The 20,670-nt window shown below is 42.8% G+C and overlaps 1 protein-coding gene across 2 annotated transcripts in view; it reads left to right on the top strand.

Annotated features, from left to right (window-relative positions):
• Positions 1–5,267: 5,267 nt before the first annotated feature.
• Positions 5,268–20,670, top strand: part of TTC6 (tetratricopeptide repeat domain 6) — a 49,819-nt gene continuing 34,416 nt past the window's right edge. The window contains exons 1-16 of one of the 2 annotated variants that reach the window (XM_078596513.1): positions 5,268–5,445; positions 7,002–8,163; positions 8,461–8,709; positions 9,320–9,456; positions 10,603–10,764; positions 11,791–11,947; positions 12,126–12,230; positions 13,567–13,686; positions 13,992–14,108; positions 15,269–15,723; positions 15,898–16,411; positions 16,707–16,836; positions 17,312–17,487; positions 17,984–18,120; positions 18,744–18,913; positions 20,124–20,244. In XM_078596513.1, coding sequence (XP_078452639.1) covers positions 7,021–8,163; positions 8,461–8,709; positions 9,320–9,456; positions 10,603–10,764; positions 11,791–11,947; positions 12,126–12,230; positions 13,567–13,686; positions 13,992–14,108; positions 15,269–15,723; positions 15,898–16,411; positions 16,707–16,836; positions 17,312–17,487; positions 17,984–18,120; positions 18,744–18,913; positions 20,124–20,244 — 3,893 coding nt within the window. In that variant the 5' untranslated portion in view covers positions 5,268–5,445; positions 7,002–7,020. The other variant, XM_078596514.1, reaches the window with a different exon arrangement.

Consider the following 20,670-nt stretch of genomic DNA (forward strand, 5'->3'; position numbering starts at 1 on the left):
GCAGGAGACAACAGATCGATTTAGAACTAGGCGTGAAACCGATGCACGTTTTTGCGGTGTCCCGATGTGCGCGTTATCGGATGGGTTTAAGTTTCTGCACGAGTCTCGAATCGGCTATAGGGGTGGCACTATTAGATGTATCGCCTCCCTAGAACATCGTAGTAATTTACAACAGACACTCGTTCATGATCGCCGATACGTCTTGCGTGGCAAATTCGCATCCCCTTTGGCGATCAATTGTCGTAGGTCGTGGCGAGGAAGGAGGCGGGGGGGGGGGGGTTATTTGATCATACTTCACCACCTGGGTCACTGCAGGGTGGTGAAGGATAGGCGGAACGGTTTCAGCTATCCCAACTCCTCCACTGATATTCTTGACTCTTTCGGTAAAGTCACGTAGAAGGGAAACAATAAAAATAATAAAAATAAAATAATAAAATTATCTTATTTTATTATTTTCCTTCTACGTGACTTTACCGAAAGAACCAAGAATATGAATCCCTGCAGTCACGAAAGCTTTCAATCAATATCCTCAACCGATGTTCGCTGTGCGTCTAAAATCGAACTCAGGTGGGGGCAGTGCGCGGATCACCGCGCCACCGCTCGCCTCGCATCTTGTTGGTTTCTGATTTCGGGTTCGTACCGCTAACCAGTGCGCCACCGCTCCCCCAACACACGTACACATATATATTTCTTATTTTTAGCGGAACAAAGTCTGGAGAAGGCGTCCCACAAGCCTCCTCTTCCCCGGCTTAATGTTCACAATCTGCACGGCTCTTTTCACTGCGGCATTGTCCGTCTCGGGCTCCAGATTATTCCGCGGGGTCAATACGGGACCACACGCGGGAATGTTTACTCACGTTTACCCCCCCCCCCCCAAAACCCCCTCCCCCCCTCCCTCCTCCACGAGACAGCAGCCACCACCTAAGCGGGCACACACGATGAATATGCATGTTGAGCTTCTTTCGCGCCGTACGTGGCCAGCCGTGCGAATCGGTGGTGCGATAACCGGGCGATTCGCCTCCTTGCCATACAAAATTTACGGAATTTACTTTTTTCAAATATATATATAGGAAACGCATCCCATCACTCGTCACTCGACCTTCCCGGAGCGGTGCACGAAGTCAGCAGCGTTTGGTTGAATACAATCAGCAGGCACATGCTGTGGCAGGGCTCAGCAATGCTCGTGCACTGGCAGATGTTCGTAGGCAAGGGCCCGCTCTGTTGGACGTGGGTCCTCGGTTCGACGCAAAGCGACAGTAAATACGCAACACGCAACAGCATCATTAGCGCGCTTGCGGCGAATTTAAAGGGGAAAATAAATGAGCAGAAAGTACCCCTCCTGCTATTGCGTAAAAAACATCGTTGGGATTTTTATTTTTTTACGTGGAGAGAAATACGGGAATAATGGGTTCATTGTGTCGTGTTTAACGACGCAGTGATGTGTATGCAATGACGTACTTAATGTTGCATGTTGCGTTCCCAGGACCATGCAGTTGAGATATGACTCGACACCGATGTGAGCAGTGGCCGGGAACCGAACTCAGGTGGCGACGATCTCTACATCTGACGTCGGCCACCCCCTTCTTCTCTTCTCTTAAATAACCGGCGCTGACCGATACGTGATGAAGAATGGTCAAATAACCCACAAGACCCACACGGCGCGGATAGCCCCGCATCTCATCCACCAGTGGATTGACTTGGCGTCTGCGCGTGTACACACGAGCACCAGACCTACCAGCACCGGCGTTTGCGATTGTTCATATCCGTATTTTGGTTTATTTTACTTTGATAACCATATGTATAATTTTGACTTAAAATATACAAATTATTACAATTTGTACAATGCACGTATCTTCAAGTCAGGCCATGTATAAGAGGGGGTATGATAATAGTTTTCAACTTAATAGAAAAAAATAGTTTTCGAATACACACATAATATAATAGCGTCGCTAAGGGAAAATATGGAATTAAATTTGAACAGTGTAGAGATGTATGCTTGGATTTTTTATTGAAATTCTGAAAAGAGCGTAAAACGCATGGGTTAGAAAACACACGCTAAAAAATAAATCATCATTTTAGAAATATTTGTTTAAACGTCAACACATTCGTCAATTACATTGCCTTAAAGAGAAATATATATATATATAACATATCTATCTATGATATTAAGTGGGCTTGGGATGACGGATGGTGATCTCAGAGTAATCACGGAGTTGACGACCGATGTCATCGTCTACTCGATGAAATCCATCTCGTGTGACCGTGCCGCGTGGAGGATTGTTGGGGAGGCCTTCATCCAGCAGTAGATTGATCATGGTGATGATGATTATGGCATAATTTCCTACGCACAGTCTCAAACCTCCATATACCATTTAGGTATAAGGCATCATTGTGCGGTACATATTTGCAAGCAAATATCTCACATTTCACTGTTAGACGAAGCGTTCAGTCATTAAAATGTATTCAAACAAATTATATCCTTTCACTGGTAGATAAAGACCTTCCCACGCTGCAGCGGTAACGGGGGCTGTGTAACCATACTTCACCACAGCTGGTGTGTTGCGTATTTGTGAATTTGCTCGGGGACTAAGACCGCTTCAGCTATCCGCCACTCGTCACCAATGTGACTCGTAGCCGGTGATCGAACACGGTCGGTTTTCATATCGCGATGTGCTAATCAATTGCGCCATCAGTAATATATGCATTGGGCAGGACACAAACTTACGCGCGCACCTCCGACGAGGAGAGGACAGTTGGCTACGTACGGCGCGAAAGAAATTCAATATACAGTACACACAAAGACAAAGATCCCCTAAATAGCCTTAACAGACTGTTGGGGCAAGTGCTGCTAGCGAGCACCCTATGAAGGCGGCACGGCACACGAGGGGGGTGGGCCAGCTACGACACCCGGCCGCCTTTGCCTCCCCATTGGCGATGTTTGCACACCGCACCGGGTACTCATTGGAGGCTAAGTCGACCTAGAGGAGGACCACGAACCGACTCCGATAATCGTTACTGGTGTTGGCCGTGAGCGGGAATCGAACTCGGGTCCCTGGGTTCAAAGCGCAGTGCGCTAACCGCTACGCTACCGCTCCATACACAAGACTCTGCGTGCTGCCCTGCCTTTTGCGTTCTGCTCCTTGTTCCGTTGTGTTCGTGCCATCTGTCTCGAATGGATCGCGATTCACACGCTGCTTTGTTCTGACTCTCGCTCTGTCTCGTTAAGTGATAGTGTTCGTTCGTTCGTTCTGTTTCTCGTTCGGTCTGTGTCGTTTGCAACGATTATTTTGTCTCGTCTCTGCTGTCACCTTTGTACCGTCTGTCTCGTTTTTGTCTAATTTATCACTGTTTACCTCGTTCGTTCTCGACCTGCGCTGTCTCGTTGTACGTATGTTGATCTGTCAGTCATCTCAGTCAGTCAACCCATGACACCTGGGTCTGTCCCGTGACCTGTCAGCGAGCCTTCGACACTTCACGTGGCCTCAAAGTGCACCTGGCCTGGCACATACTCCGCGATGACGTCACCTTAACTTCGTGGCGTATGTGGGCTATTGGTGTGAGATGATTTCGATGCATTGAGATTATTTAGACAATATTGGTGCTATACATATTCAAATGGTGGGCCACTTTGTTGAGCTATTATTTGTAACTTTATAGCTCATCGGATTCCCCCTGTATAAATACACATTCGGATTCTGAACTTATTTCGCACAGTACGCAGCCAATAGTACGTAGCTAGAGTCGGAGGAGCGAGAAAAGGACAACAAACTTTGATGTATGGGGCCGTCCATAAATGACGTCACGCGATTTTGGACGATTTTGACCCCACCCCCCCCCCTTCGTCACACGGCGTCACAAAAATTCAGACCCCCCCTCAAATATGACGTCACAAAGCTCTGCCCCCCCCCCCCCCCAAAAAAGAAAATAACATGCTTCAAATCGCTTTAAACTATTGTCATTGTAGTGCGTATTTAATGTGGCGCTGCACTCTGATGTTGTAGGAGAAAACATTTATAAAAAGTCTATGTAATTAAGTAGAACGTGTCGTCTATACTTATTTAAAGTTGCGCATTTTGATGTGACGTCACATTTCTCAAACCCCCCTTCTCGTCACACATCGTCACAAATGTCCGACCCCCCCCCCCCTTGGTGCGTGACGTCATTTATGGACGGCCCCGATCTCGTATGTTCTGTCTCGGGACTCTCATACGTTGCGATCATTATCCTAGTTTTCAACTTTGAAGCGAAATTTGTTTAACCCGTGAGATCTGAAGAGGCCAGGATAGCCGCATGTGCAAGGTTGACCTGCATGGGTCCTCCAACCTTACCACAGCAAAACGAATCACGTAAACACACATCTTGCAGAGGACGAGAAAACCCCAAAAGCGAGCATAACAGAACAATGGAAAAACACAGGCTTTAAACAACACGGGGAATTAACGTTGTTTGAGAAATAAAGTACTAAAAAAATCAAGCAAGCATGGATCAAAATATTTATTTATATTGGAGGAATCCGATGAGCGATAAAGCTCTTTTTTTCAGATCTCCCGTAGGGGTGGGTCAGAACGTTGCAACAACAAACAATGCAAAAACACGATAAGAGTATTAAGTATATAGGAAAGGTAAATAAATAACTTACAAAGAAATACAACTAAACTTTTTTAATCGTACCAGGTAAAGCCCATTGAGCCGTTAGCTTATTTTCCCATCAAATCGGAGCAAAAGCAACTTTACGCTACAACCCGAAAACGGAATTTAACATTTACATAAACTTAGCATAAATCAAAGTTGGTCATTTCCAACGTCAACACAACGTTGGCACCAACCATTACTCGCTCCTTACGCACGTGGCGTACTCGATGCTTGCCATGACGTCACACACGGAGGCGCCGACGTCACATGACGAAGACGTCACCGGGTAGTGTAGCGGGTAGCGCGCTGCTCTCCGAACCCGGTGCGCCGAGTTCGATTCCCACTCACGGCCAACACCGGTGACGATTATCCGGTGTGGTTTGTAAAAAAAAAGAAATGCCACCAGGAAGACAAAGGCGGCCGGGCGTGGTGCTGGCCACCCACCCCCTCGTATGCCGTGCCACGGCTGACTTCAATAAGCGCCGCTCGCTCACAGCACTTGCCCCAACAGTCTGCCGAAGCTACACTGGGGAGGGGGCATCTTCGTCTTTGCGATGTCCGCGGTGACGTCACCGCGCTGCGCGTGATGACGTCACCGCGCTGTGCGTGATGACGCCATCGCGTCGGTACGTCACCGCCACTGCCTGTTGCTGTTACCGTGGCAACGGCCTCTTCCCCCACTTTGACCGCTCGTCTCGTGAGTGGAAACAAAAATTAGTTTTTTGCAAATGGAATTAAATTCGAAGCTTGTTACCGAGTGCGCGTGTTGTGCGACTCAAGGAGCGACTGATGAAGGCCCGCACGACACCGACGGTGAGCGACTCGGGATTATAAAACGCACCCTCACCACGCCGGAGCGGACAATTAAGGTGTCGAACGCCGTTTAATCTGGATTATAAGACGTAATTCCCCCCCCCCCACCAACCCCCACTAATGTTGAGGAAATGTTGTAGGTGCTGTTGATGAGATGTGTCACTGGTGCGTCTTATAATCCGGTAGGCGTGCGTGTGACTAGATTTGTGTAAGGGGACGTCCATGAATGACGTCACGCACCTAGGGGGGTGGGGGGGTCAGATATTTGTGACGATGTGTGACGAGTGGGGGGGGGGGTGAGAAATGTAACGTCACATCAAAATTCGCAACTTTAAATAAATATATAATTGACATAACAACACTCCTACAACATCAGAGTGCAGCGCCACATTAAATACGCACTACAATGACAATAGTTTGAAGCGATTTGAAGTATGTTTTATATTCAAAATGGAAATATGGTTTTGGTGGGGGGGGGGGGGCAGAGCTTTGTGACGTCATATTTGAGGGGGGTAGGGGGGGTCTGACTTTTTGTGACGGGGGGGGGTCAAAACTCGTCCAAAATCGCGTGACGTCATTTATGGACGGCCCCTAACTTAATTCAACAACCTTGCAAAGATTTGGAATGCGTCTTAGTATACGGAGCGTCTTATAGAGTAATCATCATTTGAACTTGTAGTCACTCTCGAACAGAGAGAATCAGAATATGTATACTGGAGGAATCCGATGAGTTATAAAGCTATTTTTCAACACGTGTCCAGTAGGAGATTCAGAGGTGCGAGGAGCAATCAACAGACACGGGGCAAAAGCATCAGCCGGGCGGTGGAGCGGGTTCTAACAAGTATTGTCAAATCTCCGTGGTCCTCTATACATGAACACGTTTGCAGCTCATTAATGGGTCAAAATATATAATAAACATGTAACAGGAAACCGGCCTACATTGTTTTCTCTATAATGGCTCACACTCGGGTCGCATGCTTTCTAATATCTGTTTAACTATAACTATTTAACTATAACTATTAACTTCTTTTACCAGGTAAGGCCCACTGAGCTATATAGTTCTTTTTCAGAAGAGACCTGGCCACAAATAACAGCTCAACGAAGTGGCTTATTACGTAGAAATATATAGCAGCCAAATACTCTGAACGCATGTTTATAAATGGAGGACCCGGATATTAATATGATCGACCATAGTCCTCACATTTCGGTAAAGTCACGTAGAATGGAAATAATAAAATAAATGTTCTTCACCTGAGGACGGCTGCTTGCGTTGTGGCCGAAACGTCCTGAGAATTATTGTATTATGTTTTATTTTTATTATTTTATTATTTCCATTCTACGTGACTTTACCGAAAGAACCAGGAAGACATAGTCCTCAATTTAGCGTTTTAGACAATTTATGGTCTACAGTAGACAAATAGCTATTATAATTTATTGTAAAAATTAGCAGGTATCTGATACAGGAATTGAACTTTTAATTCCACGCAAACTATTTGACAGTGAGCCCGCTTAGGAAGTGTTTATATATGCAACTTGTGATTTTTCACATTTTACAGGATTCACCACTCCTTAAATATGGCATCGAACGATCACCGCATCGATCGCGCGTGTGGCCAAAGCGGGGAAGAAGATTGCCTGCTGAGCAAACCACGGCGCAGTGTGCAGACAGAACTGCTTGCAGCCGCGCAGACGCCCAGGTTTTTCCCAGAACTTGAACCTTCTCCGCAGCTCGTTCGTAGCCAAACCAGACTTGCCAGTGTCTCATCCCACGGCCGCGTTAACAAAGTTGCATTTTCAGGTTTTCAAAATAAAATCGTTTTAACCGAGTGTGCACTGCGTACAAAGAGTGAACCCGCTGGATCGTGTGATTTACGCATCCCTAAAGAGAATGCTGTCAGAATTTGTAAGTCACCTGTGGGTGGTGCAGCCATTCCCAGAATAAATAAAGATGGGAATGTAGATAAGACACAGGAAAAAAAACGTGGGAAATGGTCATCAACACCATCTATCCCTGATATTCATGGTAAACGTGATGAAGAAATGGTGCCAAATGTGCTTGTGCCCTCGTGCCAAAAACCGGTTATAGCACCTTTTGCTGGGACTACTACTCAGATTGTCATAAATACCAGAGCCAAGCCAACTGTAAATTCGTCTTGTCAAGCATTTGCTAAATCTACTGTGCCACAACTACAGAGTTCCACAGGAAGGACAGCACCTGGAGCTACCACAAAATCTGCTTTACAGAATCAAAAACATAATTTTGGATACAAAAACAATGACGGTGAAAGTTGCGATAAAATATCTAAGTCATACTCTCTGGACAGAAATAAGCCAAATGATCAACAACAAAAGGAAGATGGTTCGCGTTGGCTTTCGCAAGAAGATGCACAATTAATACATAGGGACAAATGTGCTGCGACCAAAACTCATGAAATAATGGCTTCCCAAAAGTCAGCTGCAGAGCTGTTGAAAGAGGCTAAAGAGATCGCTAAACCTGACGCTCCAAAAATGTTTGAGAAACATATGAAGGATGAAGATGGTGGAAAGGGAAATCTACCACCATATCCTGCACCATTCGTGCTACACTCACCAAGCCTGTCTGACAAGGTCACGTTAAATAACAGGAATATGTGTCGGGAAGAATTCTGCATTGACACGCATCAGATGACTAAAGATAATGAAGGAGTGATGCACACCTCTACGCCCAAATTTGAGCAGGTCAGTAGATATATTACTATGATATTAAATATTTCATCACCATGTCAAACCAATGTGTACCTTGCATTAAAATTAAATGCAATATTGTCAAGTATTTTTTTCCTTCTGCTGCCTCAATCCTGGCACCTGCAGACATTGTGAATGGTGCCTAGTAAGTGTAAATTATTATTATCTTAAACAATTGTAATAATGAATTGTGTACTTCCATTGTCGCGTTATACATTCAACACCATAGAGCTAGAAAAACATAATGTTTCATTAATCGTTTGATGATGCAAAGTTCATGTCTACATACAGAAACGTGCAGAAAACAAGAAAAATCAAGCAGATGGAAGTTCATCAATTTGTGGGAGCCGAAACAAAGCGCCAGTCTTTGTCACATGCTTGCCAGACGCTGCGTCAGAGATGAAAGATTGTGCGGTGACTAAGAAAATGTTCAAGGTCTCTTCGAAATCCCAGACAATCCTTGATTCCAGTCACAGCAATCACGGAAAACGAACTGTTGATTTGTCTAATGAAAGAGAAGATGCCATGCTTCCCGATCAGGTATTTCATGGATTCCAGCAAACAGGTTAGGCGAGGTCAGGGTGAAATTTTGTGCAAACTGAATCCAAATGTATATCGATTAAGGGAAATAAGTAGATGACCTGACATTTTGTTGTTCAGATGACCGTTCGATGCGTTAGCAAGCAAGAATTGATGGTTGTGAAATGCAGAAAGGCGACTGTTTGCCTTTCCTTAATTAACTATCTCATTACCCAGTCTAAATTCCTCCACCCCAGTATGTGGAGGCGTGCACCCAGGACCTGACAGTCCTTGGTGACAGATGACTTTGTAAAATGTTTGAACAACTTGCAAAGAGTGGTTTCGACACAAAAAGGTAAAAAAAAGCTGAATGCATTCTTATTCCAGGGTAACAGATTGATTTCGAAGTGATCCTGCCATGACAATAAATCTATTGTTTTTGTTACAGCACTACCATACGTCATGATTAATGTTAGTGGTCTTTGGTCATATTCACATCAATACATTTATGTCATAGGGTATATGTCAAAAAGTGTTAAGATGTGTTTTACAACTTAATTTCGAACTTATGGTGGGCTCAGAAACTTGTATGTGATGTACATTAACTTTAAGTGTCATTATGTTTGTCCAGATTTCTCCTGCCAACTTTTTTCAAGTACAAAGAATAAAGCAACATTTTGTTAAAAGGAAACTTGGTGGCTCAGAGAACAGGAAACAGTTTGCGGATAAGCCTCTGCACAACCTGCCTGCAAAGGCAGCTACTGATAAGTGGGATATTTTCTATTTTATTTTGTGGATATGTGTGTGTTATTATTATTAGTTGCACGTTGACAGCATGATGTGTAAATGAAAACAACTAACAAATGTTTCATGAAATCATAAAAAAACACAATTGTTTATCTTATGAGTTAAGACATCCCAATCAAGTGATGTTCATGTATGGCCCATGCCAACTATAGCATAGCATAGTGGTGCCCTGGTTCCGGAAATGAAATGGTGCCCCCTGTCCAATGTCACCACTCTTTGTAACCCTGCACTTGTGCCCCTCCGGCCTGTGGGCCCCTTCGTCCCATGGGCCTCAATGCAGATGCACCGCCTGCACACTCAATAGCTTTGCCACTGTTCATGTATCTCATGTTTTTATAACTGACACATGTGCTGTTCTGTGAAGATGTTCTTTGAAGATGTTCTGTGAAGATGGGTGCCACGGTGGCGAGATGTGAACTAGCTCGACCTGGTATACAGGAGGTCGTGGGTTCGATCCCAACCCTGATGCCTGCTGTATATTTGGAGTTTGCGTGTCTCTTTCCCCGTAGTCGCGTGGATTTTTTTCTGGGTCCTCCGGTTTTTCCCGCCACATTTAGTATCAACGTGCGTATAGAGTATTTGGCTGCTATAAATTTCCACATGATAAGCCACTTCGTTGAGCAATCACTTGTGGCCAGGTCGCTTCTGAAAAGTAGATATATAGCTCAGTGGGCCTTACCTGGTAAAATAAAAAATAGTTTTGATCATGGCCTGTTGATGGTGTTTTTTGTGAGGACATCCTCTCTTGGAGAGTTTTCTTTCCTGGGACCATTCATGTGTCTCTGTTGATAATCAACTGTTTACAAAGCCTTCAATGTGCCCACAGTTGTGTTATTATGCCAACACAACTCTGGAACAAAGATCCTAATTACGTCCTGTTGTCATGATTATAAAAAGTTAATTCTAATAGTATATATGCTTTACTATACACAGTCTCTTTCTGTGAACTTAGCCACCATTGATAACCACAGCGACATTTGCCACCTGTGTAGCAAGTGTCTAGTTTGTGCTTACGGGCTAATCGTTTGAATTTTTTTAATGATATTTTGATACATGGTACACTTATATATTCTTTAAGAACTATAATATTGTTTTGTGTTTTGACAGGGAGGTTGGTGCTTGCAGCATCCACTATTTCTGCACTGGAAACCTAAGCGATGTTGTTCCTCCAAGGTTGCAGCAGTTTTCCAGGTTTTGTCATGCACCCAGCAAGTATCCACCTTCCTGGAGTAAATTAGCTGAAGAAAGTTTCAATTCGGAAACGGCAAGGTACCTAAATTACTCATGACACAAATAACGAAGCTACTTTAAATGTCTATGTTGTTGATGGTGGTGCAGTGGTTATCATGCTGTGCCACCAACTCGGTACCCTGGGTTTGAACCCTGGCTGCAGATAACACCGCTGCCAAGTGGGACCTGAACCTTTTCTGAGGTTTATCCGAGATTGACTCAGCCTTAGATGACTACCTGGTGCAGTGAGCAAACATCAACAAAGAGGAGACAAAGGTGTGGGTGCTAGCCACAACAACCCTTTGTGGATAGTGGTGACGTTAATATATGCTTGCTAACAGCCCCCCCCCTCCCCCCGTCAGGCTATATAGCTATATGGGGGATCTTTAATCTTTATGCGTGAATGTGTGTACGTACGTATGACTGTGTGTTTATATACTTTATGTGTATGTGTCGGTATGTGTTTAACGTGTATGTGTGTGCGTATGTGGATGTAAGTAGAAGTGTATGTGTCTGTATATAACTTTTGAGAGGTTGGTGTACTGCGCTACAAACCCATTGACCTCAGTTTGTTTCCTGGCCACAGCTAATATCAGTGGCGAGTGCAATCTGAACTGGTCCTGAGTCACCCATAGGTCAATTCAACCTTCAATAAGTATCTGGTGTGGTGTGTTAACATCACACTATGGGGAGACAAAGACGGCCACGTGGTGTGCTGGTCATACCACCCCCATGTATGCTGTGCCAGTCTTAACAGGTGCTCATTAATAGCAGTTGCCCCAAAAGTCTATAAAAGTCTCTATTTGAGGTTTTTGTTTTCTATAACATGTTTTGTTTAACAATACACAACAATGAGCAATTTTTCACCACTGGTTACTAATATTTATGTAATTAACAGAATGTGTTCTGAATCAGAGTTTTGCAAATTTAACGTAGTGACATAATAAAGTAGTACATATGTAGAACTTTCGCACCGTAGATAGCCAGCTGTGCCCTCATCGGAGATGGTGGCTTGCAGATCGGCATCAAATAGGTACTTTATTGTTCTTTTAAAATGTATTTCAGAACTCTAGAGCAAGGAGTCACCCTTTCAGAAGTATTAGCTTCTGAGAAAGACTGTCTACCTGTTATGCCAACACTATGTCCTTCAAGTCTAGAGGAATGGCAGAGGGTCGCAGAGATCTGCGTACAAAGTCCTCAGTTTTGTGTGGTTGGGAAGCAGGTAAGTTTATGGCATTGATGTCATTCCGAACTTTTATTTCCCATCGTGTGTGTAAATACATATACACCCATTTACGCTCATTCATTTAATTCCCCGATGCTTTATAATGTGCACCTGTGCTTGTCAAGAGCCTTGGTGTACTGTGTAATAAAGACCCTTGGTTGCTTTTTAATGCCAGGTGCCACTGAAGATAGATGTTTCAAGGTTGTTCTGGAATCCTTCGCCTCCTAAGTTTGCTTGCCCAACCTCTTACTTCAAACAGCTTCTTTGTCCCATATACCAGGTAAGATTTTCTTTGTTGGTTATGTGCAAATTTAAACTGCGGTCATATAAAAAAAATAGGCTTTATTCGATGTCTGCGGAGAAAAATTGCATCTTCTAACTGAAAAAAAGCATTTGATGCTTTAAAGCTGCCTTTTTCTTGTCCTTAAATTTTTTTTACTAGAATGCCATCTTATGTACTCTGCAGGTATGTTTGAGCTGCCTGGGGTGGCCCAGAGGTCAAGAGTGCTGAGCTAACAGGGCTGAGAGCCGGGGTTCAAATTCAGACAGCTAGCCGCCTGTAATGCAATCGGTTCTTAAGTGTCGTCACCAATGACTGCACTCAAAAAAAACCCCACCATTTTTACATTTACTCCATTTCAGCATTGAGAATTTAAAATATTGTTTTGAATATCATGCCACAGACATCAATCTCTGTGCGGATCATTTGGAAATGTCCTGCCCACTACTGGGACATTGGTCAATTTATGGAATCTCAGAAGTAGCTCTGTAGTGTCCTATTTAATGGGCTGTTTCCTAACACAGATGGCTATGTCGTTGCATGACATGACACCGATGGCAAAATTAAAACAACAGTACTTTTTTTAAATAATACATTTTCTATTTGTGATCCTGCCAGTAACCATGTCTCCCTTCTGCTAGGCTTGCAGTTGCAGGATAAGAATTATACCATTATACATTTTCTACAATAACAGTACATTATATCGAATGTATAAGAACATTTTGAGAATGAGGAATGAAAAAGTAGAACTTGATTGCTAGCCTTATTTTTAAGTTCCATTTTCATATGATCTTTTAATCAATGCATTGGTTTCAGATGTCACCACAGCATGTTGTATTTTTATACAGTACAGTATAATGTAATAAGTGTGAGTGCATACCTTTAATATATTATCTCTTATATATGTGCCGTGCTGTGTATAAATATGTATTGAATGTGTGAATAACAAAATAATTTGTTATTCACACAGTCATGGGGGTTGGTGGTCCATGCTTCACCACACTAATGAGTCAGTGTGGCTTTGTGAAGGTGCCCATGATCAGTTAAACTATCACTCACTGCTGATAATAGCCATGGCTGGGAATCAAACGTAGGTCACCGGGTTCATAGTTCAGTGCGTGAGCCACTGTCTCACCCACCGCTCCACCTTGTGTGTATATAAAAATAATAAATTACTTGGGAAGGAGGTGGTGGATGATTTCAAACACTGCCAGGCTTTCTTTAGGTATTATAATTCAGTCTAGAAAAAAATATGAATTTCAATAATTGACTGACAATGTCATTTAATCTTACGGGGCATTATACAATTGTGAAACAACGTTTCTGTTACGAGCAGACTGATCTGTTGAAAACAATGGCCGATACAGAGGCACTTCCTGCTGAAATGGATAATGAAGGCGATGATGATGATGATGAAGAAGAGATGAGAGAACGTCTTGAAGAGAGAGATCATATCGTGAGTCACAGAATTCTATTAATAACCATCTTTATTTTTTATGACTGTATTGAATACATATTTAAATGTAATCTTGGTAAAACATCCAACATAGGACATACGTGAAATAAAAGCTGCGGCTTTACACACTTTATTTTTCACACATTTCAAAACACAACGATGCACTTTTACTCAAACCATACTCTGCACAAAAGTGTAAATGTCTCACAATTATATATATATTGCACGTCACTTGCAGTAAATACTCTGTTTAAAAGAGCATTCGCTCTTTGCTGGTTAATAATTGGCGACCTGGAATTGAATAGGGTCGTGTGTTATCTCGGACTTATGGATCAGAGCCAGCCTTGGGCAGACCCGGGCCGTTGCGGTCACTCAGTGACCTCGTGGTGACCTGCGCAGGCTCTGGCGGGGCACGGAGACAGGTACATGCCCCCCCCCCACACTGACATGCCCCCCCCCCCCACACTGAACACAGGCCATTGTTCTGCAAGGTTTAGCTCTCTTGACGAGCTTTCAACACCGGCTTGGCCACACACTTTATTTACCACCGCAGGCCAGCTCTTGGGTGTACCCACACGTGTTTGCACTTTGGGTGTAGCCGCACTACAGATGAAAAGGTGTAGTGTAAAAAAAACATTGCGTGTATATATATGTTCTCACCTTGGGATTGTTTTTCTTTCAAGTGGAACATTTTTAAACAAATACTGTACAGCCGAATGTAATGATAAGTGTGGCGTCGTCTTCAAAATGGTGACCTGTATGAAAAATTATATTGTTACAAGTCGAGATTTTTTATTTAAAGCTTTCGTGACTGCAGGGATTCATATTATTGGTTCTTTCGGTAAAGTCACATAGAAGAGAAATAATAAAATAATATAAATATAAAACACAGCGATGTTGTTTGTGTTCTGCCTATTTTTACAAAAGCTGAGGTTTTTCCTTAGGCTATTTAAATTATTGACACTGATATTTTTTACATTCCCAACAATTTGCGAATCTTCATAAATTGTTACTGAGACAAAGTGCGTGCGTGTGTAGGTAATGTCCAACTCTGTGTGTATGTGCTTTTGTTATTGAGAGCAAAAAAAATGCAGTACGATTTCTAAACAACTTCTAATGTGTGTGTGTGTCTCATTTACTAGAGGTGTGCATGTTAATATCTATCTCTGACAAACTGCCCCAAAATTGGTTATCTATAGCAGGTGCATTAATATGTTTTGATGTTTGTATACTATTTTTTGTGTTTAGCATAACTGCATGTTGCTGTTTATATAGCAACTTTTTACAGGGTGGCGTGTGATACGTGCATCGTTATGAACGTCCAATTGCATTAAAATAGCTCGCATTTTATTTCTAAATTGAGGAATGTAGCCAGTGGAGTCCCGTTATGGAATCCCGAGTTCATTTTCATGAGTGATTTAGTTTCCTTAGTTCATACTGTTTTGGAATAAAACGGTCAATACAACTTTTAACATCACGTAAAAAAACAGAGACAATGTAGTGCAATTGGCTGCCTCTAATTGGATACGTTCCTGTCAAACAGTGCATGAATAGCATTTGTTTTTTTGTTGCTTTGTTACAGCAAGAAGTGTGGGAAACATGTTCAAGTGAAAAATGCGAAGATCCAAGACTTTTAAATTGGCACGTATATTCTGTAGTCGAGAAGGTAAACCACATGTTAAAACCAAGGAAATGCACATCTGAGCCATCTTTAAATCATGAAGATTCTGACTTTAATTTGAAAGCACCTTCTGACTTCAGGACTTGCATGGATGAACTGGAAGCTCACAAAGCGATGCTACAATTTGCTGCCAAAGAACTTCAAGATGCTTCTGCAAAAAGTTCTGATCAAACAGAAGTGTGTGTTAAGCCAAGGCAAAAAATTGCCAAATTAACTCCAGCTGAAAAGGCCAGAGAAGCAGGTCTAAAATATGTCCATTACCCAAAGAAAAAGAAGAAAAAAAGACATTCACTCCACCCAGACAAGCTCGAAGCTGTCTTGGATCAGCTCCAGTTACCCCCAAGGCTCTTGACAAGGTATTATGTGTGCCTTTACATAAACAATTCTATGGCGTTGCACGGAATACCGTACACACTTCATATTAGATATTATCCTTCCGACTGGGGTTTTCGAGACGTATTTTTTTCTTCGCGTGCGGTTCCTAAAGTGTGTCATTTACAAAAAAATCTCCGTTTGCTTTGTTATTGCAGGTGTTGTTCAGATCCTCATCTGCAGAGCCCACGCAGGAAGCCACACTCGTGGGTTTTACACAGCGTTCATCGTGACCGCCGTAGACCAAGCCTTCCACGGTGTTTGGATTTTGGGAGCTTTGCCGACAATCAGGGCAGAATCCCTGAAGATGAAAGTCCTCGGGAGTGGGTCCGAGACATTTGGAACCGCTGGTTTGATGAAGTGTTTCCTCCTCAACCAAAGCCCAGCAACAACTTATTGCATGCGGCTACAGGGACCAATTCGGAGGCGTTAGGTGTATCAGCAGTAGATAAGACAGATGTTGAAATTCGTGATGCTAGTGCTGCGCCTGCTGGTGTGAACACGGGGTTTGCAGAGCTGAAGCCAGGGAAGGAGGATCTTGAAGCAGAAGTTGAACGTCTCTCTGGTCTCATTGAGGCTCAAGGACAGCCCTCGTCATTTCATTTTTGTCGCAGGGGAGCTGTCTACAGAAAGCTTGGGCGGCTCGATTTGGCAAAGTCAGATTTAGATACAGTAAGTTGTATGCAGTTTTATACATTGCATTTTTTTCTCTTTTCACCGACATGTATGCATTGTGATGAAATTCTGAAATTGCTTCGCGGTTCAGCCTGCCGTGAGATCATTTATTACCTCCGTTTCCTACTCCGCTAAGAACCATCGCCTGTGTTGCGTGCAAAATTTGACCGTATAATTGCTCGGCTGGTTTTCAACATGGGAAAAGTATGACTTTACATAATTGCCATAACGCACACAATAATAATAGGACGATACATGTATTCCTCATTGTCATGAACACAATTTTCTTCAGGCCATCGACAAGGAAGTGATGCTGCTGGACGCATACTGGCATCGACACTTTATTCACCTGCTGCAAGACAATCCGCGTGCTGCACTACATGACCTGAACTTCATCCTCAAACATAACCAGACACGTGCAGGTATTACCCTACGACTCACTAATCACATACATACCTACATACACACGTATTTTTCACAAGACACGATTATACAGTAAAGGTACAACGTCACGTATCCAACTCACATATCCGCCTTGATCTATTCGCCACCCCAACTCAGTGCATGGTGTTACTGTCATTTTCTATACACGTGCACGTACAGTATCCATTCGCTTCTAATCTATAGCAGTACATTTTCCCATGTTTAACAAGTAGTTTGTGCTTTACTTTTGCTCCAGTTATTTTATATATGCCTACGGTCATTTTCTACATATATTCATATATCTATCTATTACCCAGTTCGCAGTGAGTCAGATGACATGCGACATTGTACTCTACTACATTTCAGTAACAAAAGCAAAGTGTTGCGCGGCAAATCCGTTGCAATGTCTGTAAAGCACGTCACATTTCAGAGCTCTGCAAATGTGAAGGCAATTCTGTCCTGTATTTCACAAAGACGCATATAGATCCCGCGCAGAAATACACAGCAGTCTCGGAGACATCGACATGGCTCTGTGCAACTACAGCCAGGCTATAAAGTACAACTCTGAGGATTATGAGAGTTACTTTCGACGTGCGGAAGCCAATCAGCGGAGAGGGGATATGCAACTGGCTATGCAGGATTATGCTCAGGTGCTGTATGTTTTAAATTATAAATCTTTGGCATGTGAAAATTGCACACGTATGTTCTAAGTCATTATTCATAACGGCACCCTGATTAAGGTTGGTTCAAAAACTAAATATTTTTATATGTAAGGATTGAACAACTGATGTGTAGAGATTATTACGTATTGTACGATGTTTAAAGGTACACGCACATTTTTTCGTGGTTGTTTTAAAATTAATTTTATGTTTCACTGCAATGTAATAAGGCACGATTAAAATCTTTCTATTTCATATGCATATTGTACAAGTGATATTTAGATTATTTCCCCATGCTTATGTCTATATTCAAATAGCCCTGCTATGTGCTGTCTATTGTACAAATGCACTGACAACGGGAATTAAATGTTTAACTTACATTATTACAAAGTAATTTAAATTCAGGTACTGCATTGCCTCCAAATGTACTGCAGTATTTTATTTAAATTGGAGAATACATCTTAACTCTGAAAAATGTCACCTCCAGGCTGCCCGTATCAACCCAAGCCAGGTGGAAGCGTTGATAAGGTGTGGAAGATTTCACTTGAAGCAAAGAGATTGGGCTGCTGCCATCCAGGACTTTACAACTTTGATTGATCGAGAGCCGAACAATGCACTGCATCGGTAACTAATGCACCTATAATGATTCATTTCGATAGCCCATTTGTTTTTGTCATTTTTTACATTGCATCGGTATTAGTTCTTAATTGTTTCTCGTTATTGTGCAGTATTGCATGCCTTATAATCCATAATGTAACATTAGCATGTCATTTGCGTATTTTTTTTCATGCATTGTAATTGATGTATTCAAATACAAATTTTACATTGTCTGTATCGTGAACGTACAGAATTGATTTAAATCAATGAATTGATGCATCCTTACATTCCCAGGTAATTCTTTACAGCAACCATTATGTAATTAAAACATACTTTCTCAAAGCCATTTTTCTGTTGGCCAATCATACATTGCACATTTGTGCTACAATTTGTACAAATAAAGCACATATTTGGAGAGAGGTGGCAAATTGGTGAGAACGCTGTACTGAACCTCCCTTCCTGAGCACAATTTCCAGCCACAGCTCACATCAATCGGCACTGATAAGTGTGATCACGTAGAGTCACCAATCGGCACTGATCAGTGTGATCACGTAGAGCTAACAAACCCCATACCCTACACGACATGGGGAGGCCTTCAACCAGCAATGGCTTAACGAAGGGCTTTAAATTATCTTTTTTTATTTTTCCAGTACACATCGAGGAATAGCGTACGCCGGTGTGAACTGCTACAAGGAGGCAATCAAAGACTTTACGTTGAGCATCCGCTTGGACCCAAAGAACTGGATCGGCTTCTACCATCGAGGGTGCCTCCTGCGTGAAGCTCTCCCGACAAAGGCTCTGCAGGACCTCAGCATCTCAGGTGTGATGTCATTGAAAGCTGTTGAAATATTGACCAGCAAGAGATCTCACACCGGCAAGACATCTCGCACCTGCAGGAAATCATAACACTAAAACTAAACAAACTGAACTTTTTTTTTATTATACTAGGTAAGGCCGACTGAGTTATATGGCTGTTTTTCAGAAGCGACCTAGCCACGGATGATAGCTCAACAAAGTGGCTTTTGTGAAACGTTATAATAGCCAAATACTTTAAACGCACGTTTCTAAATGTGGAGGAAAAAAGCAGAGGACCCGGAGAAAAATCCACATGACCTCTTGTATACCAGGCGAGGTAGTTAACATCTCGCCACTGTGGCACCCCTAACACATCATCCAAATAGTCTGTCCTTCCTTCAAGATCCTCCATGGACGATTCGCTCTTACATACTTTGGCCCCCTTTCATCTCACCCTCTTCCACGCAACTCTCTGCTCCAGCAACCAAGCTCCAGGCAACCTTTGCTCAGTGGGAGGTCGCTCAGTCTCCCCTGCTGCCCCCATCATCTCGAACTCCCTTCCCCCAGCCATTCGTGCTCTAGACTCCCTGCCCTTATGCTGGACTAAAGATATTTGTCCTCTGCCTATGAATGACTGCCTTGTCCAATTTGTAAATTGTATTGTACTTTGCTTTGTTTTTAGTGCAGATGTAAGTTTAGATACGATATGTTAATCATTAAACCTACCTTAATTTATCTCCAAGGTTCAGTTTGAATATGTACAGTGCATTTGGGTTCAAATCATAATTTTAGTTACATGTTTGCAACGTGCATTGACAACTTGTGTTTGTGCATAGGGTGCCGTGGAGGCGAGATCTTAACTCCCTCGCCTGGTATGCAGGAAGTCGTGGGTTTCATCCCGACCCTGACGCTTGTACGTTTAGAGTATTGATGTTCTCCCCGTTGTCGCATGGATTTTTCTCCGAGCCCTCCTGTTTTCCCTACACATTTAGAATCGACATGCGTTTAGAGTTTTTGGCTGCTATACCACTTCCACACAATGGTAAGCCACTTCGTTGAGCTATCGTGTGTGGCCAGGTCGCTTCTGAAAAATAAGTCAGTGGGCCTTACCTGGTCAAAATAAAACAAAGTTTAGTTTTAGTCTAGTTTATATGAACTTAGATCGCAATCAAGTAACATTGCTTTCTTACCAGCTTTGAATACTTTACTTTTCTTTGTGGTCCTTGTTTCTACAGTCCTCTTGAACAACCGGGCAGACAATATGCTGGCTTTCCTGCACCGTGGGATGCTGTACGCCCAGATGGGAAGGTGGACACAAGCAATCTGTGACTTTGAGATTGTACAGCAGATGGACAGGTTGGTGTGTTTCATCAATCCACCGTTAGCCTTTCAGCATTGCTTAGTATTCCATTTGCATGTTCCTGGTATCACTTGTGAGCAATAATACATTGAAAGACAAGTGTGTGGCTTATACAATAATGAATCCTAGTCAAGAGGTCTAATGGGTCATGTGATCGCATGCCCCTGTAGCTTAGCAGCGGATACCAGTTTTGTCAACATACCACGAAGTGCATCTTAAGTAGTACTGGGTATTTTTTTAGCACGTAGCATTGCATCAATTTATTGATTCAAATCGATGCCTTCACAGAGCTAGAATTGTGCGTGTAAGAATCGGTTATTTTAAATTATTGCGTGTAATTTGTTCGCATAGACCCTGCAGCTACGTGAGGCTATGCATGCACGAGAATATATATTTTTAACTCTTCCTAAATTTGATCTCAA

The sequence above is a fragment of the Lampetra planeri genome, chromosome 7 (genome assembly GCF_965212315.1).
Source record: "Lampetra planeri chromosome 7, kcLamPlan1.2.h2, whole genome shotgun sequence".
NCBI lineage: Eukaryota > Metazoa > Chordata > Hyperoartia > Petromyzontiformes > Petromyzontidae > Lampetra > Lampetra planeri.